Genomic DNA, 20018 nt, shown 5'->3' with positions numbered 1-20018 from the left:
AATAAATAGTTATGACAATAAAGCTACAAAGTATCAGGAAGTTCTGAAGTTCCAAAAGACTGTCTTCCCAAAGTGACTTTATAAACCATCTGCATGAAAGGTTCATGCTTTTTCCAATAGAAAATAAAAGCCTATGTAATTGGTTGGCTCCAACAAACGCTTTAAAAAGCCTTCGTAATTTATAATTCATTTCAATTTAATAAGCATTCATTGAGCCCCTAAGTGCTATATTCTGAAATACAATTGTGACAGAATCTCCGTTCTGCAGGAACTTGCAAACACAAAATGTGCTGCCCAACACCAGCATCCCAGGAGATGTTAAAAATGTTTCCATCCTAGAGTCAAATAAGTTTGTGAAATGTGGCATAATCTCCCTACTGGAACTCAAAACTTAATTAGGCATATTAAAGGCTGTCAGAAGTCCTGCAACAAAGAAACCCAAGTTTCCACACACTTGATTAATAAGCAAAACTTTCCTCCCCTCTCTACCTAGCTTGACCCCTACAAAAACACCTTCAACTGCACTCTAATTAGCTTTCTAGATTACCTTGACTACCCCTTTCTTCTTTTACCTAATCCAAACTGCCCATTCCCTACTTGAGATTAATTTCACCATCTGTTTTTTCTGCAGTGCAGTTGCCAAGTGTACATAATGGTGTCAACTGGCTAGTTTCTTAATTAATGTTTTCTAGACTTAGCTGGGCACCTAATGATTATCAATAATCCTTTCAGTTGTTCCCTTCTTACTCGCTGTGGCAGCTGGAGCCACAAAACGTCCTGCACATGTGTGCGTGCGGGCACACACACACACACACACTCTCACACAAATACCAAAGTTGAAGGTGAGGATGGAGGAGTTTTACACACATCCACTTTTAAAAACTATTGCACGTTGCCACGGGGTAATTTGTACTTACTGTTATTAAACTTTCGATAATGATGTTTTAAGTAATTTTTAACTTTTAAACAATTTATGAAATTCTGAAGACAATACAAAGTTTATTTCATGCTGATTCTCACACATTCTTGTTCATTAGACTAAAAATCCTTTATATACCTGCATCCAAGGCAGGAATCAATGCGCAACCCTGAAATAATTTCAACAAATTGGAAGCTGATTCTTACCTCTGCTCTTTTCCTGTAATCATGGCATTATCCCTTATAATCGAGATCATTAAACATAATCTCACAATGAGATAAGTTTTTATATAAAGAGGTACTGTCTATTATTAAATAGAATAATTAAGATCCTAGGCTGAAGATGTGCAATGGCATTACTCCCTTAGGAGCCATATTTCAGTAGGGAATGCCCCTATTTGTTTAGCCACCCATTTAGACACTTCTGGCAGCAAAATTTGGAAACCACTTCAGGGCCCATGCTCTGGTGCTATCTTCGGTGGCTTGAGGTTGGGGAAGGGCCGCCTGGACCAGATTCTAACAGCTGTAGGAGTCCAGGGGAATCTACTTGCATAAACCCCCAGGGATTTTGTGTCTGGTTTAGCTCCCTAGTAACTTCTTCTTCTTTTTTTTTTTTTTTCATATGAGCCCCAAGGGCTAGTTTCCCTCTGTACTGTTGGGACCTACTGCTCCGCCTCTTCCCAGCACTGAAGGTTTTTAAAAATTTTTTACTGCTGGTTTTTATAGAGAAACAGACACAGTAGAGCAAAAGGACAGTAAAAATCAGATTATCTGTATAAGTTAATCAATTCCCTGAGCTTTCTTAACTCTTTCTCTTTTTTCCTGGGGAGCTTCCCTCTCTTTTTCAACAATAAATCCTGCATTATAAGGCAAAAGTAATCAGGACTGAAGTTACATTAATCTATATTTCAGGGAAAAAGCAAACTGGTATTATTCCCTCTTCACAGCATGTGAAGGTGGTTACTGCTCTACCCGACCCAAACCTCTCTCCGTGCAGGACTGAGGGAGGACATGAGTTAGGGAGACTGCCTTTCCTAGAAGTTAAATGAAGACAAACATAACTCTCCTTAGTTAAACCCAGAAGAAAACATTATTCTCTTACTGATAACTGGATACACTTCTTTCAGAAAAATGCCTTTCTTATTCCATAACTTTATTAAGAACATGCACTGCTTTTTAGAAAAATAAGCCAAACAAATACTATTTTAACATGATGGCTTCTTTTTCTCCTTTAATCTTTATATGTTCAACTTTTCCCATCACTGACTTTATTCTTTTCATTTCTTCTCATTTTTCTCATTTTCTTCAGTGCACAAATCTTCCACCTTCGAAACCATGTCTACACAATCCCTCAATCATGCCAATGCCCTTATTTTTAAGCTACATTTAACTCTCAACACCCCCTTTTTCCGGGTAAACAAAGAAATGTCTTACGATGGCAAGGCATCTTTGATCTTCATGTGAGAAATGTCATTGTAGAGTGCAATGGAAACCACCTCTTCCATGGGGCAGATGAGACCATACTCCTCACACCCATTTTCAATAACCAGAGGATCAGACTTATGAGGGTCAAACATGATGTTGTTAGGAGTCACAATCATGACACCGCCAACCACACCCTGCAGGAGAAAGCAACAGGACAGAATCACTTCAGGCAGAAATGCTTTCAGCAACTACCACAGAGCTTTAACTAACTCAGATGGTCACTCCATGGACTTTGTGAACCACAGTATCCTATGTGACAATTACATCCCCTCTGTGAGGACCAGAAAAACAGGCTGAAGAAATGCAATGCTAGATGGTGAGGCAGAGAAAACAGATGTGGCTCAATGAGGCAACCAACTGAGCCTGATTCTATCACAACTGCTGCAACAGCACAGCTGGTTCTCACATACACGTCTCAGATTTCCTAGATCCTGGTTCTCACATACACGTCTCAGATTTCCTAGATTTTCTAGTTCTCTGTCTACAAAATGGGAGGGGCTGTCCAAGTGCTTTCCCGATCGAGAATACGGGGCTTTACAATTCACTCTGCAAGTCTTCCCCATGTGTCTAACAAGTGCATGGTTCTGTGCTAAGGGAGCGGCTGTTTCTGAGTTATAGTGCCAAAGAATAGTCCCGATATTTTTCTTTAAAATATTTAGAAAGCCCACATCCAACAAAAGTCAACATAAATAGGAATATGAAACTTTTGTAGCCAGAGTGAATACAGCTGAACCACGGAGATTAAAAGCAAAAAGTCGTAGCTTGGTGAAGTCTTAATAGTCTGAAGCTTGCTCAAATTATAAAAGAGACCTTAATGGCCATAGGGATATTATCTACCATGAACAGCAGGATACAGATAACTTTCTTTGGGCAAATACTTGATTTTGGTACTTTTAATGAGTTTAGTGATTATCTTAATAAAAAGTTTTGTAGATCCAGCAATCCCATTACTGGGTATATATCCAAAGAAAACGAAATCATATCTCAAAGAGGTATCTGCACTTGCATGTTTATTTGCAGCATTATTCATAATAGCCAAGATATGAAAACAACCTAAGCATCTATCAATAGATGAATAAAGAAAATGTGCTATATATACACAAATTATTCAGCCATAAAAAAAAAAACAAAATCCTGTCATTTGCAACAACATGGATGAACCTGGAGAACATTATGTTAAATGAAATAAGCCGAACACACAAAGATAAATACTGCATGACCTCACTCATATGTGCAATCTAAAGAAGCTGATCTCATAGAAATAGAGAGTAGAATGGTGATGACTAAGAGGTATGGGTGGGCCAGGTGTGGTGGCTCGAGCCTGTAATCCCAACACTTTGGGAGGCCAAGGCAGTTGGATCACCTGAGGTCATGAGTTTGAGACCAGCCTGGCCAAAATGGTGAAACCCCATCTCTACTAAAATTACAAAATTAGCCGGATGTGGTGGCACATACCTGTAGTCACAGCTACTCAGGCTGCAGTGAGTAGAGATCGTGCCATTGCACTCCAGCCTGGGTGACAAGAGCGAAACTCTGTCTCACCAAAAAAAAAAAAAAAAAGAGGTGTAGGTGTTTAGGGGAAAGAGAAGGATGGGGGAGATGTTGGTCAAAGGGCATATACTTACAGTTAGATAGGAGGAATAATAAATTGTCTAGAATAGGCAAATACAGAAAGACAGAAAGTAGGTAAATGATTGCCTCATGGAGATGGGGGCAGCAGGGAGGGGACAGAATAGGATGGGAGAGTGTGAAATGGGGAATAACTACTAATGGTTACGGAGTTTCTTTTTGGGTAATAAAAATGTTTTAAAATGGATCGTGGTGATGGTTGCACAACTATGTGAACAAACTAAAAACGACTGGATTTTACACTGTAATTGGGTGAACTGTATGTTATGTGAATCACATCTCAATAAAGCTGTCTTTAAAAAAAGTTACTTTATGTCAAGCATTATTTATTCTTGTTTGCAAACTTTATAAATGCACATCAGTAACATATTTTTCCTATTATCTAAAACTCATATGAAGTCTCCTATGACCACAGGAATTCACTGGTTATCAAGATAGTCCCTTCTCCAGAGGCTCACTAAAAGCTGAATTTGCTCTTTGTGAAAACAAAAAAAAACAAAAACACCCAGAAAACAATCAACCAACAACCAAAAAACTAAAAGCAGGATACAGCAGATATTAATACTAATATCACCAACAGCAAATACAGGTTGAGAGCTTACTATTTTCCAGATTAGGTGCTAAATTCTTTACATAAATTATCACTTTTCATTACAATACTCTTATTAATTTTTTGTATTGTTCTTATTTTATGCATGAGAAAAATGGAAGCTTAAGACATGTAAATACCTTGCCCCTGGTCTCAGAGTTAGTGGTTGGTAGAGTCAGAATTTAAATTCAGTGAGTCTGACTCCAGCATTTGCTGTTATATGTGTATTATACTATCTCCCTAACAATTCATAGGCCCAAACTAAAAGAAAAAAAACAATGAATCCAAGGTCACAAAGAATCACATTTCCACTCAGTGATAACATTTACCTCAATAAGCAAAATGGCCGGGTATCCAACAGAGGAAAACTAATGGATGCTTGTCAAATCTAAACTTGACACTCTGGGTAAGATCTTTTAATGTAGCCTCTGTTCCAGTAACTTGTAACCTTTAGTTTTTCATAGATTTCAAGGAAAGAAAACAAATTACATTGCTATATACCTTTCCATCGGTGAAGTATCGACAATTCATTTTTAAAAATTTCACCACACCTGGCTCGTCTTCTTCAGAAGTAGATGATAAGACTCTTTCAATGGGTTTTAAGGCCTTTCGTGCTAAGTCAGCATCCTTGTGAAAGCAAAAAATTTCAAAATCAAATAAAAGCACTTTTTCAAACAAATTATGTGTATAAATCAAGCCCCATAAATTCCCTGTGACTATACTATTTCTATTTAAGTGGAACATTAAAAAGGCAAATATCCTTTGTCCTTCAAAAATATCACAAATGTAATAACAGATATCCAAATCAAACTAAATTTTTTTTAAAGCAAAGGCATATGTATGAACCCATAAAACTTGCTCATGAAATGTCTTTAGAAACTAACCTAAATGGGCTGGGTGGGGTGGCACAGGCCTGTAATTCCAGCAGTTTGGGAAGCTGGGGTGGGCGGATCACCTGAGGTCAGGAGTTTGAGACCAGCCTGACGAATACGGTGAAACCCTGTCTCTACTAAAAATACAAAAATTAGCTGGGCGTAGCAGCAGGCGCCTGTAATCCCAGCTACTTGGGAGGCTGAGGCAGGAGAAACGCTTGAACCCAAGAGGCGGAGACTGCAGTAAGCCAAGACCGTGCCATTGCACTACAGCAGTCTGGGTGACAGAGAGAGACTCTGTCTCACACACACAAATAACAACAACAACAAAAACACTAACCTAAATGAAAAAATTCATATTAGACTTGTGATTCAATTTATTTATTTTTTTAAAAAGGATGAATACAAATAAACTATCCATGTCATTGAAAATTTAACTTCATACTTTTATACAAGACCTGCATTTTTGCCTTTTTAAAATTTATTTTATTTTATTTTATTTTTGAGACAGGGTCTCACTCTGTCACCCAGGCTAGAGTGCAGTGGTATGATCATGGCTCACCACAGCCTCAACCTCCCAGGCTCAAGTGATGCTCCCACTCCTGAGTAGGTGGGACTACAGGTGTGAGCCATCATGTTTGGCTAATTTTTAAAACATTTTGTAGAGACAGAGTCTCACTATATTTCCCAGGCTGGTCTCAAACTCCTGGGCTCAGATGATCCTTCTGCCTTGGCCTCCCAGAGTGCTGGGACTACAGGCCTGAGCCACTGTGTCTGGCCATCTTGGCCTTTGAAACCTTAAATGTGAATAAGTTTCCCTTGGAGACGATGCATTCTCCAATTACCTAATCTCAACCATCTAGTGAGAATTTCAGATATAATCTTGCGAAAAATAACATGTTGAATACTACAACTCACAAAAAGTCTCTTTAATAAAAATGAACTGCAGTGCATGAAGTACATAATATACATACAGGCAGTTTATCATATTCTGCATCTGATGATGAAGGAGAGACAGTAGCACCAGGACTGGATGATGATAGCCTTAAGGTACTGGAAGGAGAGTTGGCATCTGGCACAAAAAGGACCTGAGAATGGGAGAGAAGAGATGGGTGAGTACCTGGAACCAGGCAAACCACTAGTGAGTGTTTAGAGAAGTTATTCTCTGCATAGTATCATGTTTACTGCATGATTATAACCTCGGTTGCTTTCAAGAAACTCATAAGCAACTTAGGGTGTCCTAGATTAATCCATGAAATGACACTCAGCATATGAATGTGTGCAGTACAAAGGGTACAGAACATGCCTATAGACACTGCAAGAACTCAAAAAGGGGGAGCAAGGCCAGGTGCAGTGACTCATACCTGTAATCCCAGCACTTTGGGAGGCCGAGGTGAGAGGATCACCTGAGGTCAAGAGTTTGAGACCAGCCTGACCAACATGGTGAAATCTCGTCTCTACTAAAACTACAAAAAAATTAGCTGGGCATGGTGGCATGTGCCTGTAGTCCCAGCTACTCGGGGAGGCTGAGGCAGAAGAATCGCTTGAACCCTGGAGGCAGAAGTTGCAGTGAACCAAGATCGTGCCACTGCACTCCAGCCTGGGCGACAGAGGGAGACTCCACCTCAAAAAAAAAAAAAAAAAAAAAGAAACGAAAAAAGCAAAAAGAAAGGGAGAGCAAGGTGGGTAAGCATTCTGGGCAGGCCAAGTGAAGCAAGTGGGTCCAAGTGAAGCCTTGAAGAATAAGTAGAAATTGGATAGGAGAGAGGGGAGAGCCCTCCAGGATGGGGGACTAATAGTATAAGGGAAATGAAGAGAGAGAAGCATGGCTTCTAAACTTAATATCTGTGCCAGGTAGAAATGGAACAAACCCAGTTTGCTAACTCCAAGCAGGTTCTGAGTTCTAAAGTAGTATGGTCCTTATATGATAAATTATATAAGATAATGTCAATACAATGATCCCAGCATTTTCTCTTCCATCAGTGTCTGGGTTATGTAAAACTAAAAATCCACCCCCAACCCCCCCACCAAATTATACAGAAGAGCAACCTTCTGCAAAATATTCTGGTTCTCAAAACATTATTACAATCCTGACATTCAATACTCTTTTAATGAGACATGCTACATTGTGGCCTGTATCAAATACAATCTTTTGCTTGTTTGTTTTTGAGATGGAGTTTCACTCTTGTCACCCAGGCTGGAGTGCAGTGGTGCGATCTCAGCTCACTGCAACCACCACCCTACACGTTCAAGAGATTCTCCTGCCTCAGCCTGCCGAATAGCTGGGATTACAGGCGCCCACCACCAAGCCTGGCTACTGGCTAATTTTTGTATTTTTAGTAGAGACGGGGTTTCACCATGTTGGTCAGGCTGTCCTTGAACTCCTGACCTCAACTGATCTGCCTACCTTGGCTTCCAAAGTGCTGGGATCAGAGGGATGAGCCACTGCGCCTGGCCAAATATAATCTTAAAATGATGACTTTTAATATTATAAAACAGAATTCAGAGTTAATCATGTAACAACTGATTACTGATCAATATTGGTATTCACTGTCTCCTATCTTTCCAGTCATTTAAACCTCACTTCAATCCAGAAAATATTTGAGACAACAATAAAAAACATATTAAATAAAAGTGGGAAAATCAAAGTCAAGGGGATATAAGATGAGGACTGATTACTACTAAAAATATACACACCAAAACTAGTAACCACTCATTAAGAAGTGGGCCATAAAAGTGACTCTAAGTTTCCATATAATTAATGCAAAGAGACAACATCATTAGTTAGCAGAATTCAATTTCCATGAGATAAAAATGAAGAAGTTTCTTGGAAGTACAAATACTCTCCTATAGAATCTCATACAAAGGAGCGTCCTAGACTGAACTATTTGTTCTCTATGATGCACTAACAGTAAATACAATAACCAGTTTTGGAGTATTGCTTTTTATAGCATCTTCAATATAGGTCAATGGCAAATGCCAAAGTTTATAGTTCTGTAAAAAGTAATTTACAAAGGACTAAAATTTTGTGGTCTTGGTATACAGCTCTTATTTATCTTACATTATACAGCTAAACTAGAGTAATGAATGGATGGCGTTTTTCCCAAGCAATTCTCCACTAATATTAATTTTTTTTGCATCTGAACTCTTAAAGTATTAGGTAACAGAAATTGTGATTCAATCGTCTGAACATTCCAAATGTTGAATCTAAAGAGTAATTCCTAAGCTTAAACAGTTGACCGCACTGTAGAGAGAGGTGGGCAGCAGCCAGAACATGTGCTACCTCAACGTGGAAGTGAGCCTGGATCATGGGCAGGGGTGAAAGTCTCCTATTGCAAAAAAATAATTTTGGGTTTGCTCCCAACACATATGCAAATCAGGATTTGAGGTCTTAAAGTTCTTAACCATACAGCAATGCTGTCATTTTAGCCTAGAAAAAAAAATTTTAAGCTTGTGTAGCCAAGGAATCCCATGAATATGAAAATATCATAAAGTTGAGCTGGGTGCAGTGGCTCACGTCTGTAATCTCAGCTACTTGGGAGGCTGAGGTGGGAGGACTGCTTGAGCCCAGGGGATAGAGGCTGCAGTGACCCATGATGGTGTCACTGCACTCCAGCCCGGGCAACAGAGCGAGACCCTGTCTCAAAAAATAAATAAAAATAAAGGAGAGAAAATATTGAACCAAAGCACATTATCATTTATGATAATACTATGACAAACAATAGTGAGGCACTGAAAATGGCAATAAAAGATAAATGCAGAATTTCTAGAGTTATATACAATAAGAGTATAATTACCTGGCCTGGAACAATAGTATGTGTGAAAAGTTTATTCAGTTCCACCAGTTTATTGGGAGTGATGTTAAATTTCAGTGCTATGGAGTTTAGGGTGTCCTGGTTTCCAGCCTAGAATAATCAAACAAGTAAGAGTCAATACATAAAGCAAAAAAATCAATTTTGATAGATACTATTAATTTATCTGCAATATGAATAAATAATAAAGTAATAGTTCCATCAAGATAGACTACAAAAAAAAAGAGTGAATACGTTGTCAATTTTTAATAAAATCATTTTAAAGCAAAGTCTTAAATGCAATTCATTTCTGGGCTTTCTCATTTTCAAATTTCACTGTCCACTAATAGATTTATAATTTTACTTTGGTGCAACTCAGGCGTATGAAGTAAAGGTCCATGAGCTATCATGAAGACTACAACAAGAAAAAAAATACAATGTATACACAGTCCCCATCCTCAGGGGAAGTGGGGCTACTTTCTCTCTTGTAATTTTCTGTCTATTTGCATGACTTTTCCGTATACTATAAACTGCTGGTTTTTATGGCAAAGCTGGCAAAATGTTTTCTCCTGGGTTCAGCACACTGCTTGATACATGGAGGGTACTCAAAAAGTTGATGAATGAATACTGTGAAAGCAAGGAAATCAGAAAGAAATTCAGATTAGCTACCACTAATTGTTCACTGTCATTAAAACCACAATTTTCTACGGTCAAATTAGTGTTACTCTCTAAATCTATAAAACTTGTGACATATGCCCCAGGTGTACACTTTTCTTTCCTTCTGTAGTAGAGGAGGAACAGGAATAGAGGGTAGTGAGGAGATGAGAAACTTCACAGGAAAACGGCTCTACCCAGAAAAAAAGTTGGCTCCCTGATGTCATGTCAACATCCCAGGACAAACTCCCTGACCAGAGCTGCCAGATAGACTTGCTAGTGGGAGGTCACTCTGATGAATGTCACTGAGAAGTTCCCATTGATAGTCCTGGGTCAAGACCAGTATAAGTTCTTTGTAAGCAGAACTGGCTCCACCAGGTGAGCCTTGAATTATGTGGAGATGTGAGAAGGCTGAAGGAAGATGTGGACTGGTGAAAGGGTAGAGACGTAGGAGGAGAATTAAACCCATCGCTGCCTTCAGTATCAAAGGTCCAACTACTAGATGAACTGTCTCAGACTAAACAAAGCTTACGGTTACAGATTACATTGAAACAGCCTCAAAGCCTTTCTAGAACAAGTTAGGATATATTATATGTAGTATGTATAATTTTTTAAATCACTAAAGTAACAACATACATCACTACTTCTACCCTAGGCAAAACTATCTCCACTAAAAACAAAGTTAAAAAATATTTTTAATACTGTATTATATATTTGTATACTACATTCATATTTTTATGAGTAAACTTATAAAACATACACTGTATAGGGGAATCAGAGAGTGAGAAAAACTTTAACAATCTGCAGTTATTAAAGATAAGATATATATGTAGAATTAGGGCACAGACCTCGAGAGGGATGTTGGTATCATTAAATGACTGAAACTGAATCAGAATGTTTGATCATCCATAGCTCAGCAGTAATAAAAGCAATCGGGTAAGTGCTAGCAGATTCTTTAAACACAAATTTATATGAGTTACCTTTTATTTCCAATGACAAGCACAAAAATAACTTGCCAAATAAAACTAATCTCCACAACATAAATCAAAGCCTGCATTATTGATTTGACCACTTGTTAATATTTAACTAATTTGGAGGTTTTTTTTGTTTTGTTTTGTTTTTTAACTGTCACTACATTGTCCAGTATATACTGTAGGAAGTAACTCCTGGCAAAAGCACCTCTCCATTCTTTGGAGGAGCATGTGAATAAAGGTGCTAGACAAATACAGATCTTAATGATTATGGCTTTAGAAGTAATATTGTTATTAATAATAAATAATTGAGTCCAATACTTCTTGAGTGCCTATTTTGAGGTAAGGCACTATTCTAGGTGTTATGAGGACCAACAGTATATTTTAGACAATGGTAATATAAAATATAATTATCCCAAATCCTTTCTAAAAATGACTATGCTTATAAACTTTAGAAAGATGCCTAGAGATGTTCACAGGACATTGAGCATGAAAGCCTGTGACAGAGATCTTCAATGTGACTCTACAGAGGCTTGCAGATTTACCATTCCAAAAGAAACACCAGCAAAGAATTAGATCTTGCTGCCTGTCTTATATAGGGTCTGGCACTGCTTACAAATAATGACTATAAAATAAGTACACATTAGGAAAATACAACCAGGCAATGGCAACAGCACTTCATTTCTTCTTAGAAGTCAAAGAGAACACTCCTCAAGAGTGCTATTTAATAGTGAATTAAAATAGATCTACAACTGAGTACCCACCTTGTGCCAAGCCTAGGATACATAAGATACAACTCCTGGCCTCCAGGAGCTTATGATGCAGTGACAGAGATGAGCACATGGCACACAGTGTGCAGCTGTAGTAATGAACACACACCTAGCATTGTTCATCTACTGCTCAACAGTAGGGAATTCCTGCAAGCTACCAGGAATATAATGGTGAACAAAGAGAGGTCTAATCTCTCTTCATGGATGTATAAATTAAAACATGAGATAGAGATTAAAATAACAACATGCTAATGAATCAATAATGTCAAACTGAGATAAATTATGTTAAGCAATAAGATTCAATGAGAATGTTAAAAAAGGGATCTGGCCTAGACTGGTGGGGAAAATCACAGAAGGTAGTAACAAACATGAAGAGTAAGGGGATGAAGATGTCAAGAATTAAGTTCTAGCCTGCATAAATGTAGGAATGATGGAGCCATTGTTTCTTGAAAGAGGACCAAGCATGGAGGACTAGGTGGACATGTTGAGTAGCCAAGAGAGTACATAGCTTTGGAACTTAGAAAGAATGTCTGGGTTGGTGACCTAAAAGTGGTAGTCCCTGTTATATCAAAGATAATTCAAGTCATCAGTTTGTTTGGAGGTTCTAACAGGGCAACACAGTTACTAGGATACCCATGACCCAAGAAATGTCCTCCTCTACTGGGGAAGGTCATCCTCTTCATCCAAGCTCCAGAGGGATGCACACGGAGTGGTGGGGGAAGAAAGGGATTCCTGCCTAGTCAGCCAGATCAGCCTAAGCAATGCTGGCGATCAACAGGGTGATGGATGTTGCAGCCAGATCACCCTCACATTCTTAAGTCACTGGTTTATTTGAGATTGACCCGGGAGAAAATATGGAGGAAAAAGAAATGACCTAAAACTGGTCTTAAGAAACTTCATTGTTTAATGGGTACACAAGAGGAAAGCAGCCAAGGGGCAGGATGTGTCAGGGAAAACCATTATATAAATCTAGTGCTATTAACAAAAATTTATACCACCTTGGTTATACTTACAGTGTATTCCATAGTCCCATGGGGTTTCTGAACCACCATCTTCTTCTCTTTTTTATCATGTGTTTTGTTTTGATTGTCATCTGAAGAATAAATCATATGTAAATGAATAATTTCATTTTCAGGGACTGAAGACAGGGTAAAACTACCATGTATAAAAATCCACTTTCAAATCAACTGACAAAAAGACATTAATAGGAAAATGGACTCAGGGCACAAATAGATCATACTCATAAAAGCACACTATTCATCCTGAATAAATGATTAACATTAACTATAATTAAATAGTATAAATAAAAACAATGAGGTAATGTTTACAGTTACTAATGGTTTAAATGATAATGTGTAATGATTATGAAGTTAGAGTAAAACCAGTAGAGTTACTATCTAAATGATGCCTAATGTAAATGAGTATAGTCCTTTTAGAAAGTGATTTGGCAATATGTAACAATAGCCATAGAAAGGTTCATTCTGACTCAGTAATCCTTCTCTTAGGAATTTATCCTAATGACAAAATCAAAAGAAGAAAAAGGCTACATATCAGCATATGGTCACTGTAATACTATTTATAACAATGAAAACAAAAAGAATACGTCCAACAACGTACTAAGTTGGACCATGGATTTTACAATTTTTTTTTTTTTTTTTGAGACAGAGTCTCACTCTGTCACCCAGACTGGAGCACAGTGGCATGATCTCAGCTCACTGCAACCTCTGTCTCCCAGGTTCAAGGAATTCTTCTGCCTCAGCCTCCCAAGTAGCTGGGATTACAGGTGTGCGCCACCATGTCTGGCTAATTTTTGTATTTTTAGTAGAAACAGAGTTTCACCATGTTGGTCAGGCTTGTCTCGAACTCCTGACCTCAGGTGATCTGCCCGCCTCGGCCTTCTGAAGTGCTGGGATTACAGGCGTCAGCCACCAAACCCAGTCAGATTTTGCTGTTTTTATATGTCAAAAAGGCCAACCATTAGCACCTGCATATGATTCAACCTATTTGTCAGGGTTAAATCCATCTCGATATATTAATTCAGATATCAGAAACCTCAGAACCATACTGCAATAGACAAAAATGTGACAAAAAGAATATAAAATTGAATTAACCATGAAAAGATGCTCCAACCTGTATGTGATCAGAAAAATGCAAATGAAAACAATATATCATTTTATACCTACTAGCCTGGTAAAATCAGATAGCTGTATAATTCCAATGTTGATGGAAATGCGAACACTACAAGGAATGTAAGCTGTTCAGTCATTCCAGAGAATGAAGTATATATAGCTCATATGACCTAGGAATTTAATTCACAGATAAGCATCCTCTCCCAACAGGTATATACTTTATGCACACCATAAGGGACCCGCTGGAGGATGTTCATCACAGTATTATCTATGGCAGTGAGGAGATAGAGGGTAAGTAAAGCATGGTAGGTAAGCTCTGGGAATCCAGAGCAATTAGATTCCAGCAATTAGAAATAACAAGCCATAAATATACACCAAAAGTGTCAACAGGTTTACATCAAGAAAAACTGAATGGGATGTTAGTGTCCATCTGTTTTAAACATACATCACAGATGGACACTAAAAAAAAAAAAACACACAAATAATTTTCAGAAGTATATAAAAATAAAAACCTATACACATTGAACACAATAGAATAGTGTCAAGTTGGGGAAGAAATGGGAGTGCAGAACGAGAATAAAAGGGAATGAATGATAAATGACAAGAAGCTGAGCTTGGACCAGTAATGATAAACCATGATCTGAGAAGGGTGATTAACTCAGCCCTCTATGTCTGAGGTCCTACAAGCACACATACACACACATGGAAATGTCTCAACGATATCATTTCATCTATATCACAAACATGGGGGTCCTAGATGAAAACTGAGGGGTGACATAGAAACATGAACATAGTTAATTCACATAGGATTTATCTGACTTTTCAATATTTCCTCTATATTAGTTAAAAATTAAAGCCAAGAGGAAAAAAACTTAAATAGATGCTTCCATTACAGTCTTGTCCTAGTCATCTACATCTTCAAATCAGAACTATTCATGGAACCAAAGAGACCCTGAACATTCCTCTAGACTATAAAAAATGATCTTCATACCTACAGGCAACCACATCTAAATTACTTCAGGAAGACAGGACTATTGACTATGTTTTTAGATCTCCAGATAAGGAGATTCCAAAGTGCAATCACCATATTTTACAAATCTTAGGAAGGAAAAAATATAAAAACTGGTTTGCTTAATTCTTGGCAGGTAAGCAATAAAACATTAACAATACTTGTCTTTCTTTCCTTCTGAAGAATCTGAAAAATCTTAATTGTTTGCTTTTGCTTTGTTTACATGGAAGATGAATGCCCCAGGTTAATTCTTCCCCATAGTTCCTTTTGGGATTAGGTTAAGTGTTATTCATTCCTTTTAATATCTCAGCTCCATTTTCTTTGTTGCATACTTCTGCCCTTCTTGCTGTCATCATAAACAGCTGTCACTTTAGGTCTTCATGCTATCAGAATAGTTTCTTTATATCATTTTGTAGGTAGCTTCCTATTTCTAGAGCCCACAATATGCTTTCTTCTTCCCACGTCTGGCAGCTTCTGGCCAATGCCCTTCCATAAGCTGTAGCTAGATATCTCTGGTCCCAATGGGCAGCGCTACTAAAAGCCACCAAATTGTGAGTTTACATACTGCACAGCTACAAAAGAAAAATGCATGTTGGCTAAGCCTTGCAGGATAAACTTAACTATGTATACCTGAGTTAGTGCAAAAAGTAAATTACCTTCCATTGCCACAGGTGGGTAGGCTAGAAAAATGTCACACATGTAGTATTACTAAAGGGAAAAAAAAAACAAACCAAAAATGCCTTCCCATTAGAGTCTAAGATGTTGAGATCATGGAGGTAAAGACCATGATGTACCCATCCTTAAATGTCTTATGTCTTTTTTTTTTTTTGAGGTAGGGTCTCACTCTGTCACCCAGGCCGGGGTGCAGTGGCACTAACATGACTCACTGCAACCTCCACTCCTAGACTCAAGCAATTCTCCCACCTCAGCTTCCCGAGTAGCTAGGACTATAGGCTCATGCCACCACACCAGGTTAATTTTTCCATTTTTTTGGAGAGATGGGGTTTCACCATGTTGCTCAGGCTGTTCTCAAATTCCTGCGCTCAAGTGATCTGCCCACCTTGGCCTCCCAAAGTGGTGGGATTACAGGTGGGAACCACTGCACCTGGCCTTGTCTTGTATCTATGGTTGAATAAACCTTTCAGTACTGATGAATAAGCCTGATAAGTTTGATTGTGAGGCAATACTTTTCACTGATGTAACATCACACCAGGCAAATCATGTGCACCTGCCAAAGCCACAAGGCAAATACTATGTTTTACAGTTGGCTCAATAGAGAAGCAAAGAGGATCTAATTTAATTGCCTTTATATCTTTATAGCTCAAGGCAAGGTTTCATATTGCTTCTGAAATAATTGTTTTGCAGTGAGTTGAAAAGATGGTAAACTATGTGTCTCAATGAGTGAAGTCCTGTGTGTCTGGGAACTGGGTTCTACAGCACATAGTCCACAAAGCATTGGAGGGACTTCTGGCCCTGGTGAGATCTAGGACGAGGCATGAGCTGCCGTGGGGAAGGACCACTCCATTGTGCTTTAGGATGGTGCTCCAACCCTAGCGTTTTAGGTAAGGATCCACAACCATCCCAAAGGGTGCAACTGTCTTCCAATGACACTGACCTTTCCGGCTTCAGGCCTCCTCACAGACCTTCCTACCTATCCAAATTCTGACCCTCCTCCTGTGTACAAGAACCTAAGGCAAATGACATAAAAGTATCTACTGCCAAGGGGAAAGTTGACCAAGTATCCCTCAGAAGCCATCTACAGCAAAGCCACTGAACCTCATACCTGCCCACCTCTGAAATAAAGTCTTCAAAGCAGGTTTTCTCCAGTCCAATAAGGAGTACCTGCAACAAAACTGACAAAAACCCTAGAGGAATAAAATACAGGCCCTTCAGCCTAGCCCATTTCTTTCTGCAAAAATCCTGGAGGTAGGAGTTGGAATGGGGAGGAAGAATGGGGTACCTGTGTTTACCTCAACCCAAGTGGATCTTGGTGCCCTGTTCATAAGTCCTGCCACCTCCCTTGTCACACCATAAAAGGGTCCTGGAGTGTCCAGAACACAAGACTCTAAGCTCCTGCATCTGAGATGATCCCCAATACAAGTTTACAGAAAGAAGACTCCTCTCTCTCCATGCACTGGGGCTAGAAGAAGATGCTACCTAGCAGTATGCCTGGGGCCGGGAGGGGCATGGCAGCCAGATGTGAAGGCATCCCTTGTAGTGGGGATACTGAAGTCTTGGATGAGGCTATGACATCAAGAGAATACATTTTAAGAGGAGGCCTGAAGTTTGAGAACAGAATCTAAGGAAGGCTTGATTTAAGGATTGAAAAAAATATGGCTGATATAAAGGGGGAAAAGCAATTAGAGGGATGGGAAAATGAATGCAATGTCACAGAGGCCATGGAAAAAAGGAAGGTGGTGTTGACACTGTGAAATGTTGAACAGAGGTCCAGAGACGGAAACCTGGAAATAGATGAGTGGAATTCACAGAGAGGTTCTGAAAGTAAAGGGAGCTCAAGACAGATGCTGTCAATATCATCAGTAGAGTAGGGGTAAGGTCATCTGCTAAAATGTAGTGCAGTGAGGGTATGATTGAGGGAGTAAGAGTAATGAGATTTGGAAGAGTTCCTGTGGCAAAAATGAGGTTTCAAAAATGTGAACATTAAGAAGTAACACTATACTCTGGGGTGGGGTCTCAACACCAGGGTAACAGGCCACATAAGAAGTAAGCAAATAAGTGGCTATCTGTGTGGTTATAATGCACAGAGCAAGGCAGCTGGAGCTGGATGAGCAGTGGCTGAGATACAGGTAGTGAGATGTTGGAAGAGTTAGGGGAATGGCATGATGAATGAGTTTCCTATTGCTGCTATAACAAATTACTACACATTTGTGGCTCAAAATAAAGCATAAATGCAGATGTATCATTTTACAGTTCCATAGGTTAGAAGTCTGGCATAGTTCTCACTACTTTCCTTCTGGAGGCAAAGTAGGGGAGGACTGGTTCCCTTGCCTTTTCTCACTCTTGGAAGTGGGCTACTTTGGGCTCCGGAAGCAGTGCCTTGAGCCCTGGTTTTTCTCAGAACTAGCATATCTAGCCAGTTCTGCGTTTGCAGGAAGCTCGAGCCCAAGGCCCTGCTTTCACCCGCAGAGCCAGTAATGCTGCCTGAGTTGTGTCATGCTCTCTCTCCTGCCTCCCTCTCACTTTTAAGGTCCCTTGTGATTGCACTGGGCCACATTGATAGCCCTGGAAAATCTCCTTCAGGTCAGCTGATTAGCAACCTCAATTTCATCTACAGCCTTGATTCACCTTTGCTATGTAACCTAACAGGTTTGGGGAAATAGGACATGGGCATCTTTAGGGGGTCATTAGTCTGCCTGTCACAACTGGAGAACAGATCTGTGGGAAAAGACAACAAAAGAAATTGAGGTTCAAATAAGAGATTTTTGAGTACTGAATTAGTGATGTGAGATGTGGACATTGAGTATGCTGGTGGGGGGAAGACTGGGGAGGGTATCAAGAAACGAACTGGCTACAGCAAGAACAAGTTAATACATAATGTCCTTCAAACCGGAGCATCTGGCTCCTGTCACAGGCCCCTGGGGACTGGATGAAGTCAGGACAGTGGACATGATTCATTATTGTGCTTCAAAACAGAATCCATACAGACATCTGTGAATTCCCTGGATCTCGATTCCATAATTTCTACTTAGATATAGGAATGGAAGAAAAGATAGTATGTAGCCTTTTTTCTGTTATTAACAAGTATCTGAACAAGCACAAACAGAAGTTTGGAAAATTATCAGGTTTCTAAATTATATCAGGACCAGTTCTGCATGGGGCTTACACTTACTATGTGCCCCTTCTTTCTTTACTCACCCATGAACGACCAGCTCTCTCCTCCATCTATTTCTATCATAAGAGCATCTGAATGGGGTTCAGGAGGCTGACAGCACAGGATCACCAGTAACTCTAAAGGATAGTTTCCATGACCTCCAAATGAAGGGAATTCAAAGAGGCAAAAATTGTCTGTGTCTCTCTAGATTTTTCAAAGAAAGGGGTACCCTGATTTATGAACAGGAGAATCTGTTTCCAATGACAGGCACGTCCCTATAATGGAAACTGATCCATTCAGCTATGATTGCTGAAGCAGTTTGATGGTATTAATCATAAAACCAAGTCATGTACCATCTCACTTACGTCATCAAACACCTTTCTGATCACAGTTTGGTTTAGGGGTCAAAATGAGCTGGGTTTAACTAGCAACCCTGACATATTTTCATAGCCGTGTGATATTAATCAAGTTAGCTGAAATCTTTGTGCATCAGTTTATTTGTAAAATGAAATGTTGAGAAAATTAAGCTGATTCATACAGTGTTCATCTCAGAGCCTGGCACAGAGCACAAGCTTAACAAATGCTATTGTTATTAATAATAGTGTAGTCAACACAAGTAAATAGCAATTTGAATAGAGTAGTATGTTAAAACAATCATAAACTGTGAGCAAAAGGGTTTCATCCAGAAATATAGCAGTGATATAGTATTAATATGATAAAGCTTTATAAATTGTTTAAAGGAGAAAAAGAATCTGATCATTTTGATAAATGCTAAAAAAGCATTTAACGAATTAAACAGCCATTATTGTATTTTTTAAAGAACAAAAAAATTCCAACTGTCAGAAAACTTAGAGTGAACTTCTTTAATGATGAATTTTTATTCTGATAGTCACTAGAAATATGCTTCTGAAAAAGCAATGCAATGCTAAAGAGTATATATAAAAAAGAGTTTCTTCATAGGAATGAAAACTGAATGACTTCACGATGTCACTTCCAGGTCTATAGAAATGGGCTTATTACCTAAACACAGCACTGGTGAGGCCCCACCCCCAGCTTTCTGGAAGGAAGATTCCAGGTGAGGAGAGGGAAAAATACCCACAGGCACTGCATGAGCTCCACCCCCTTTCTTTGGTTTCAGCTGCACTAGGAAAGGCCTAAATTGCCTAAGAGCAATTCTAGCAAAGTTTTTAAGGTTTCTGTGCATGGTACCCACCAACTTAGTGGTATCCACTAAAGTACAACATAGAGGCGAACCTAATGTGAGGCTAAACCACATGTATTTTAGGTGATAAAGAAAAAAGCCTTGTAGTGGAGATAAAAGCAGCAACACTACAAACATAATGGAAACTCCAGGATAAAGAGGGAATCC

At 39.0% G+C, this 20018-nt stretch overlaps 1 protein-coding gene across 8 annotated transcripts in view; it reads right to left on the bottom strand.

The window, feature by feature from the left end:
* Nucleotides 1–20018, bottom strand: part of NCOA7 (nuclear receptor coactivator 7) — a 149257-nt gene that overhangs the window by 45879 nt on the left and 83360 nt on the right. For all 8 annotated transcript variants that reach the window (XM_023230601.2, XM_023230600.2, XM_023230599.2 and 5 more), the window contains 5 exons: nucleotides 12693–12772; nucleotides 9291–9398; nucleotides 6468–6581; nucleotides 5123–5248; nucleotides 2353–2537 (listed from right to left, as the gene is read on the bottom strand). In XM_023230601.2, the coding sequence (XP_023086369.1) occupies nucleotides 2353–2537; nucleotides 5123–5248; nucleotides 6468–6581; nucleotides 9291–9398; nucleotides 12693–12772 (613 nt within the window). The remainder of the gene's footprint in view (nucleotides 1–2352; nucleotides 2538–5122; nucleotides 5249–6467; nucleotides 6582–9290; nucleotides 9399–12692; nucleotides 12773–20018) is intronic.

Source organism: Piliocolobus tephrosceles, chromosome 5, assembly GCF_002776525.5.
Source record: "Piliocolobus tephrosceles isolate RC106 chromosome 5, ASM277652v3, whole genome shotgun sequence".
Lineage (NCBI taxonomy): Eukaryota > Metazoa > Chordata > Mammalia > Primates > Cercopithecidae > Piliocolobus > Piliocolobus tephrosceles.
Note: the sequence above shows the minus strand (reverse complement) of the source record. Positions and strands in the feature narration are given on the sequence as shown.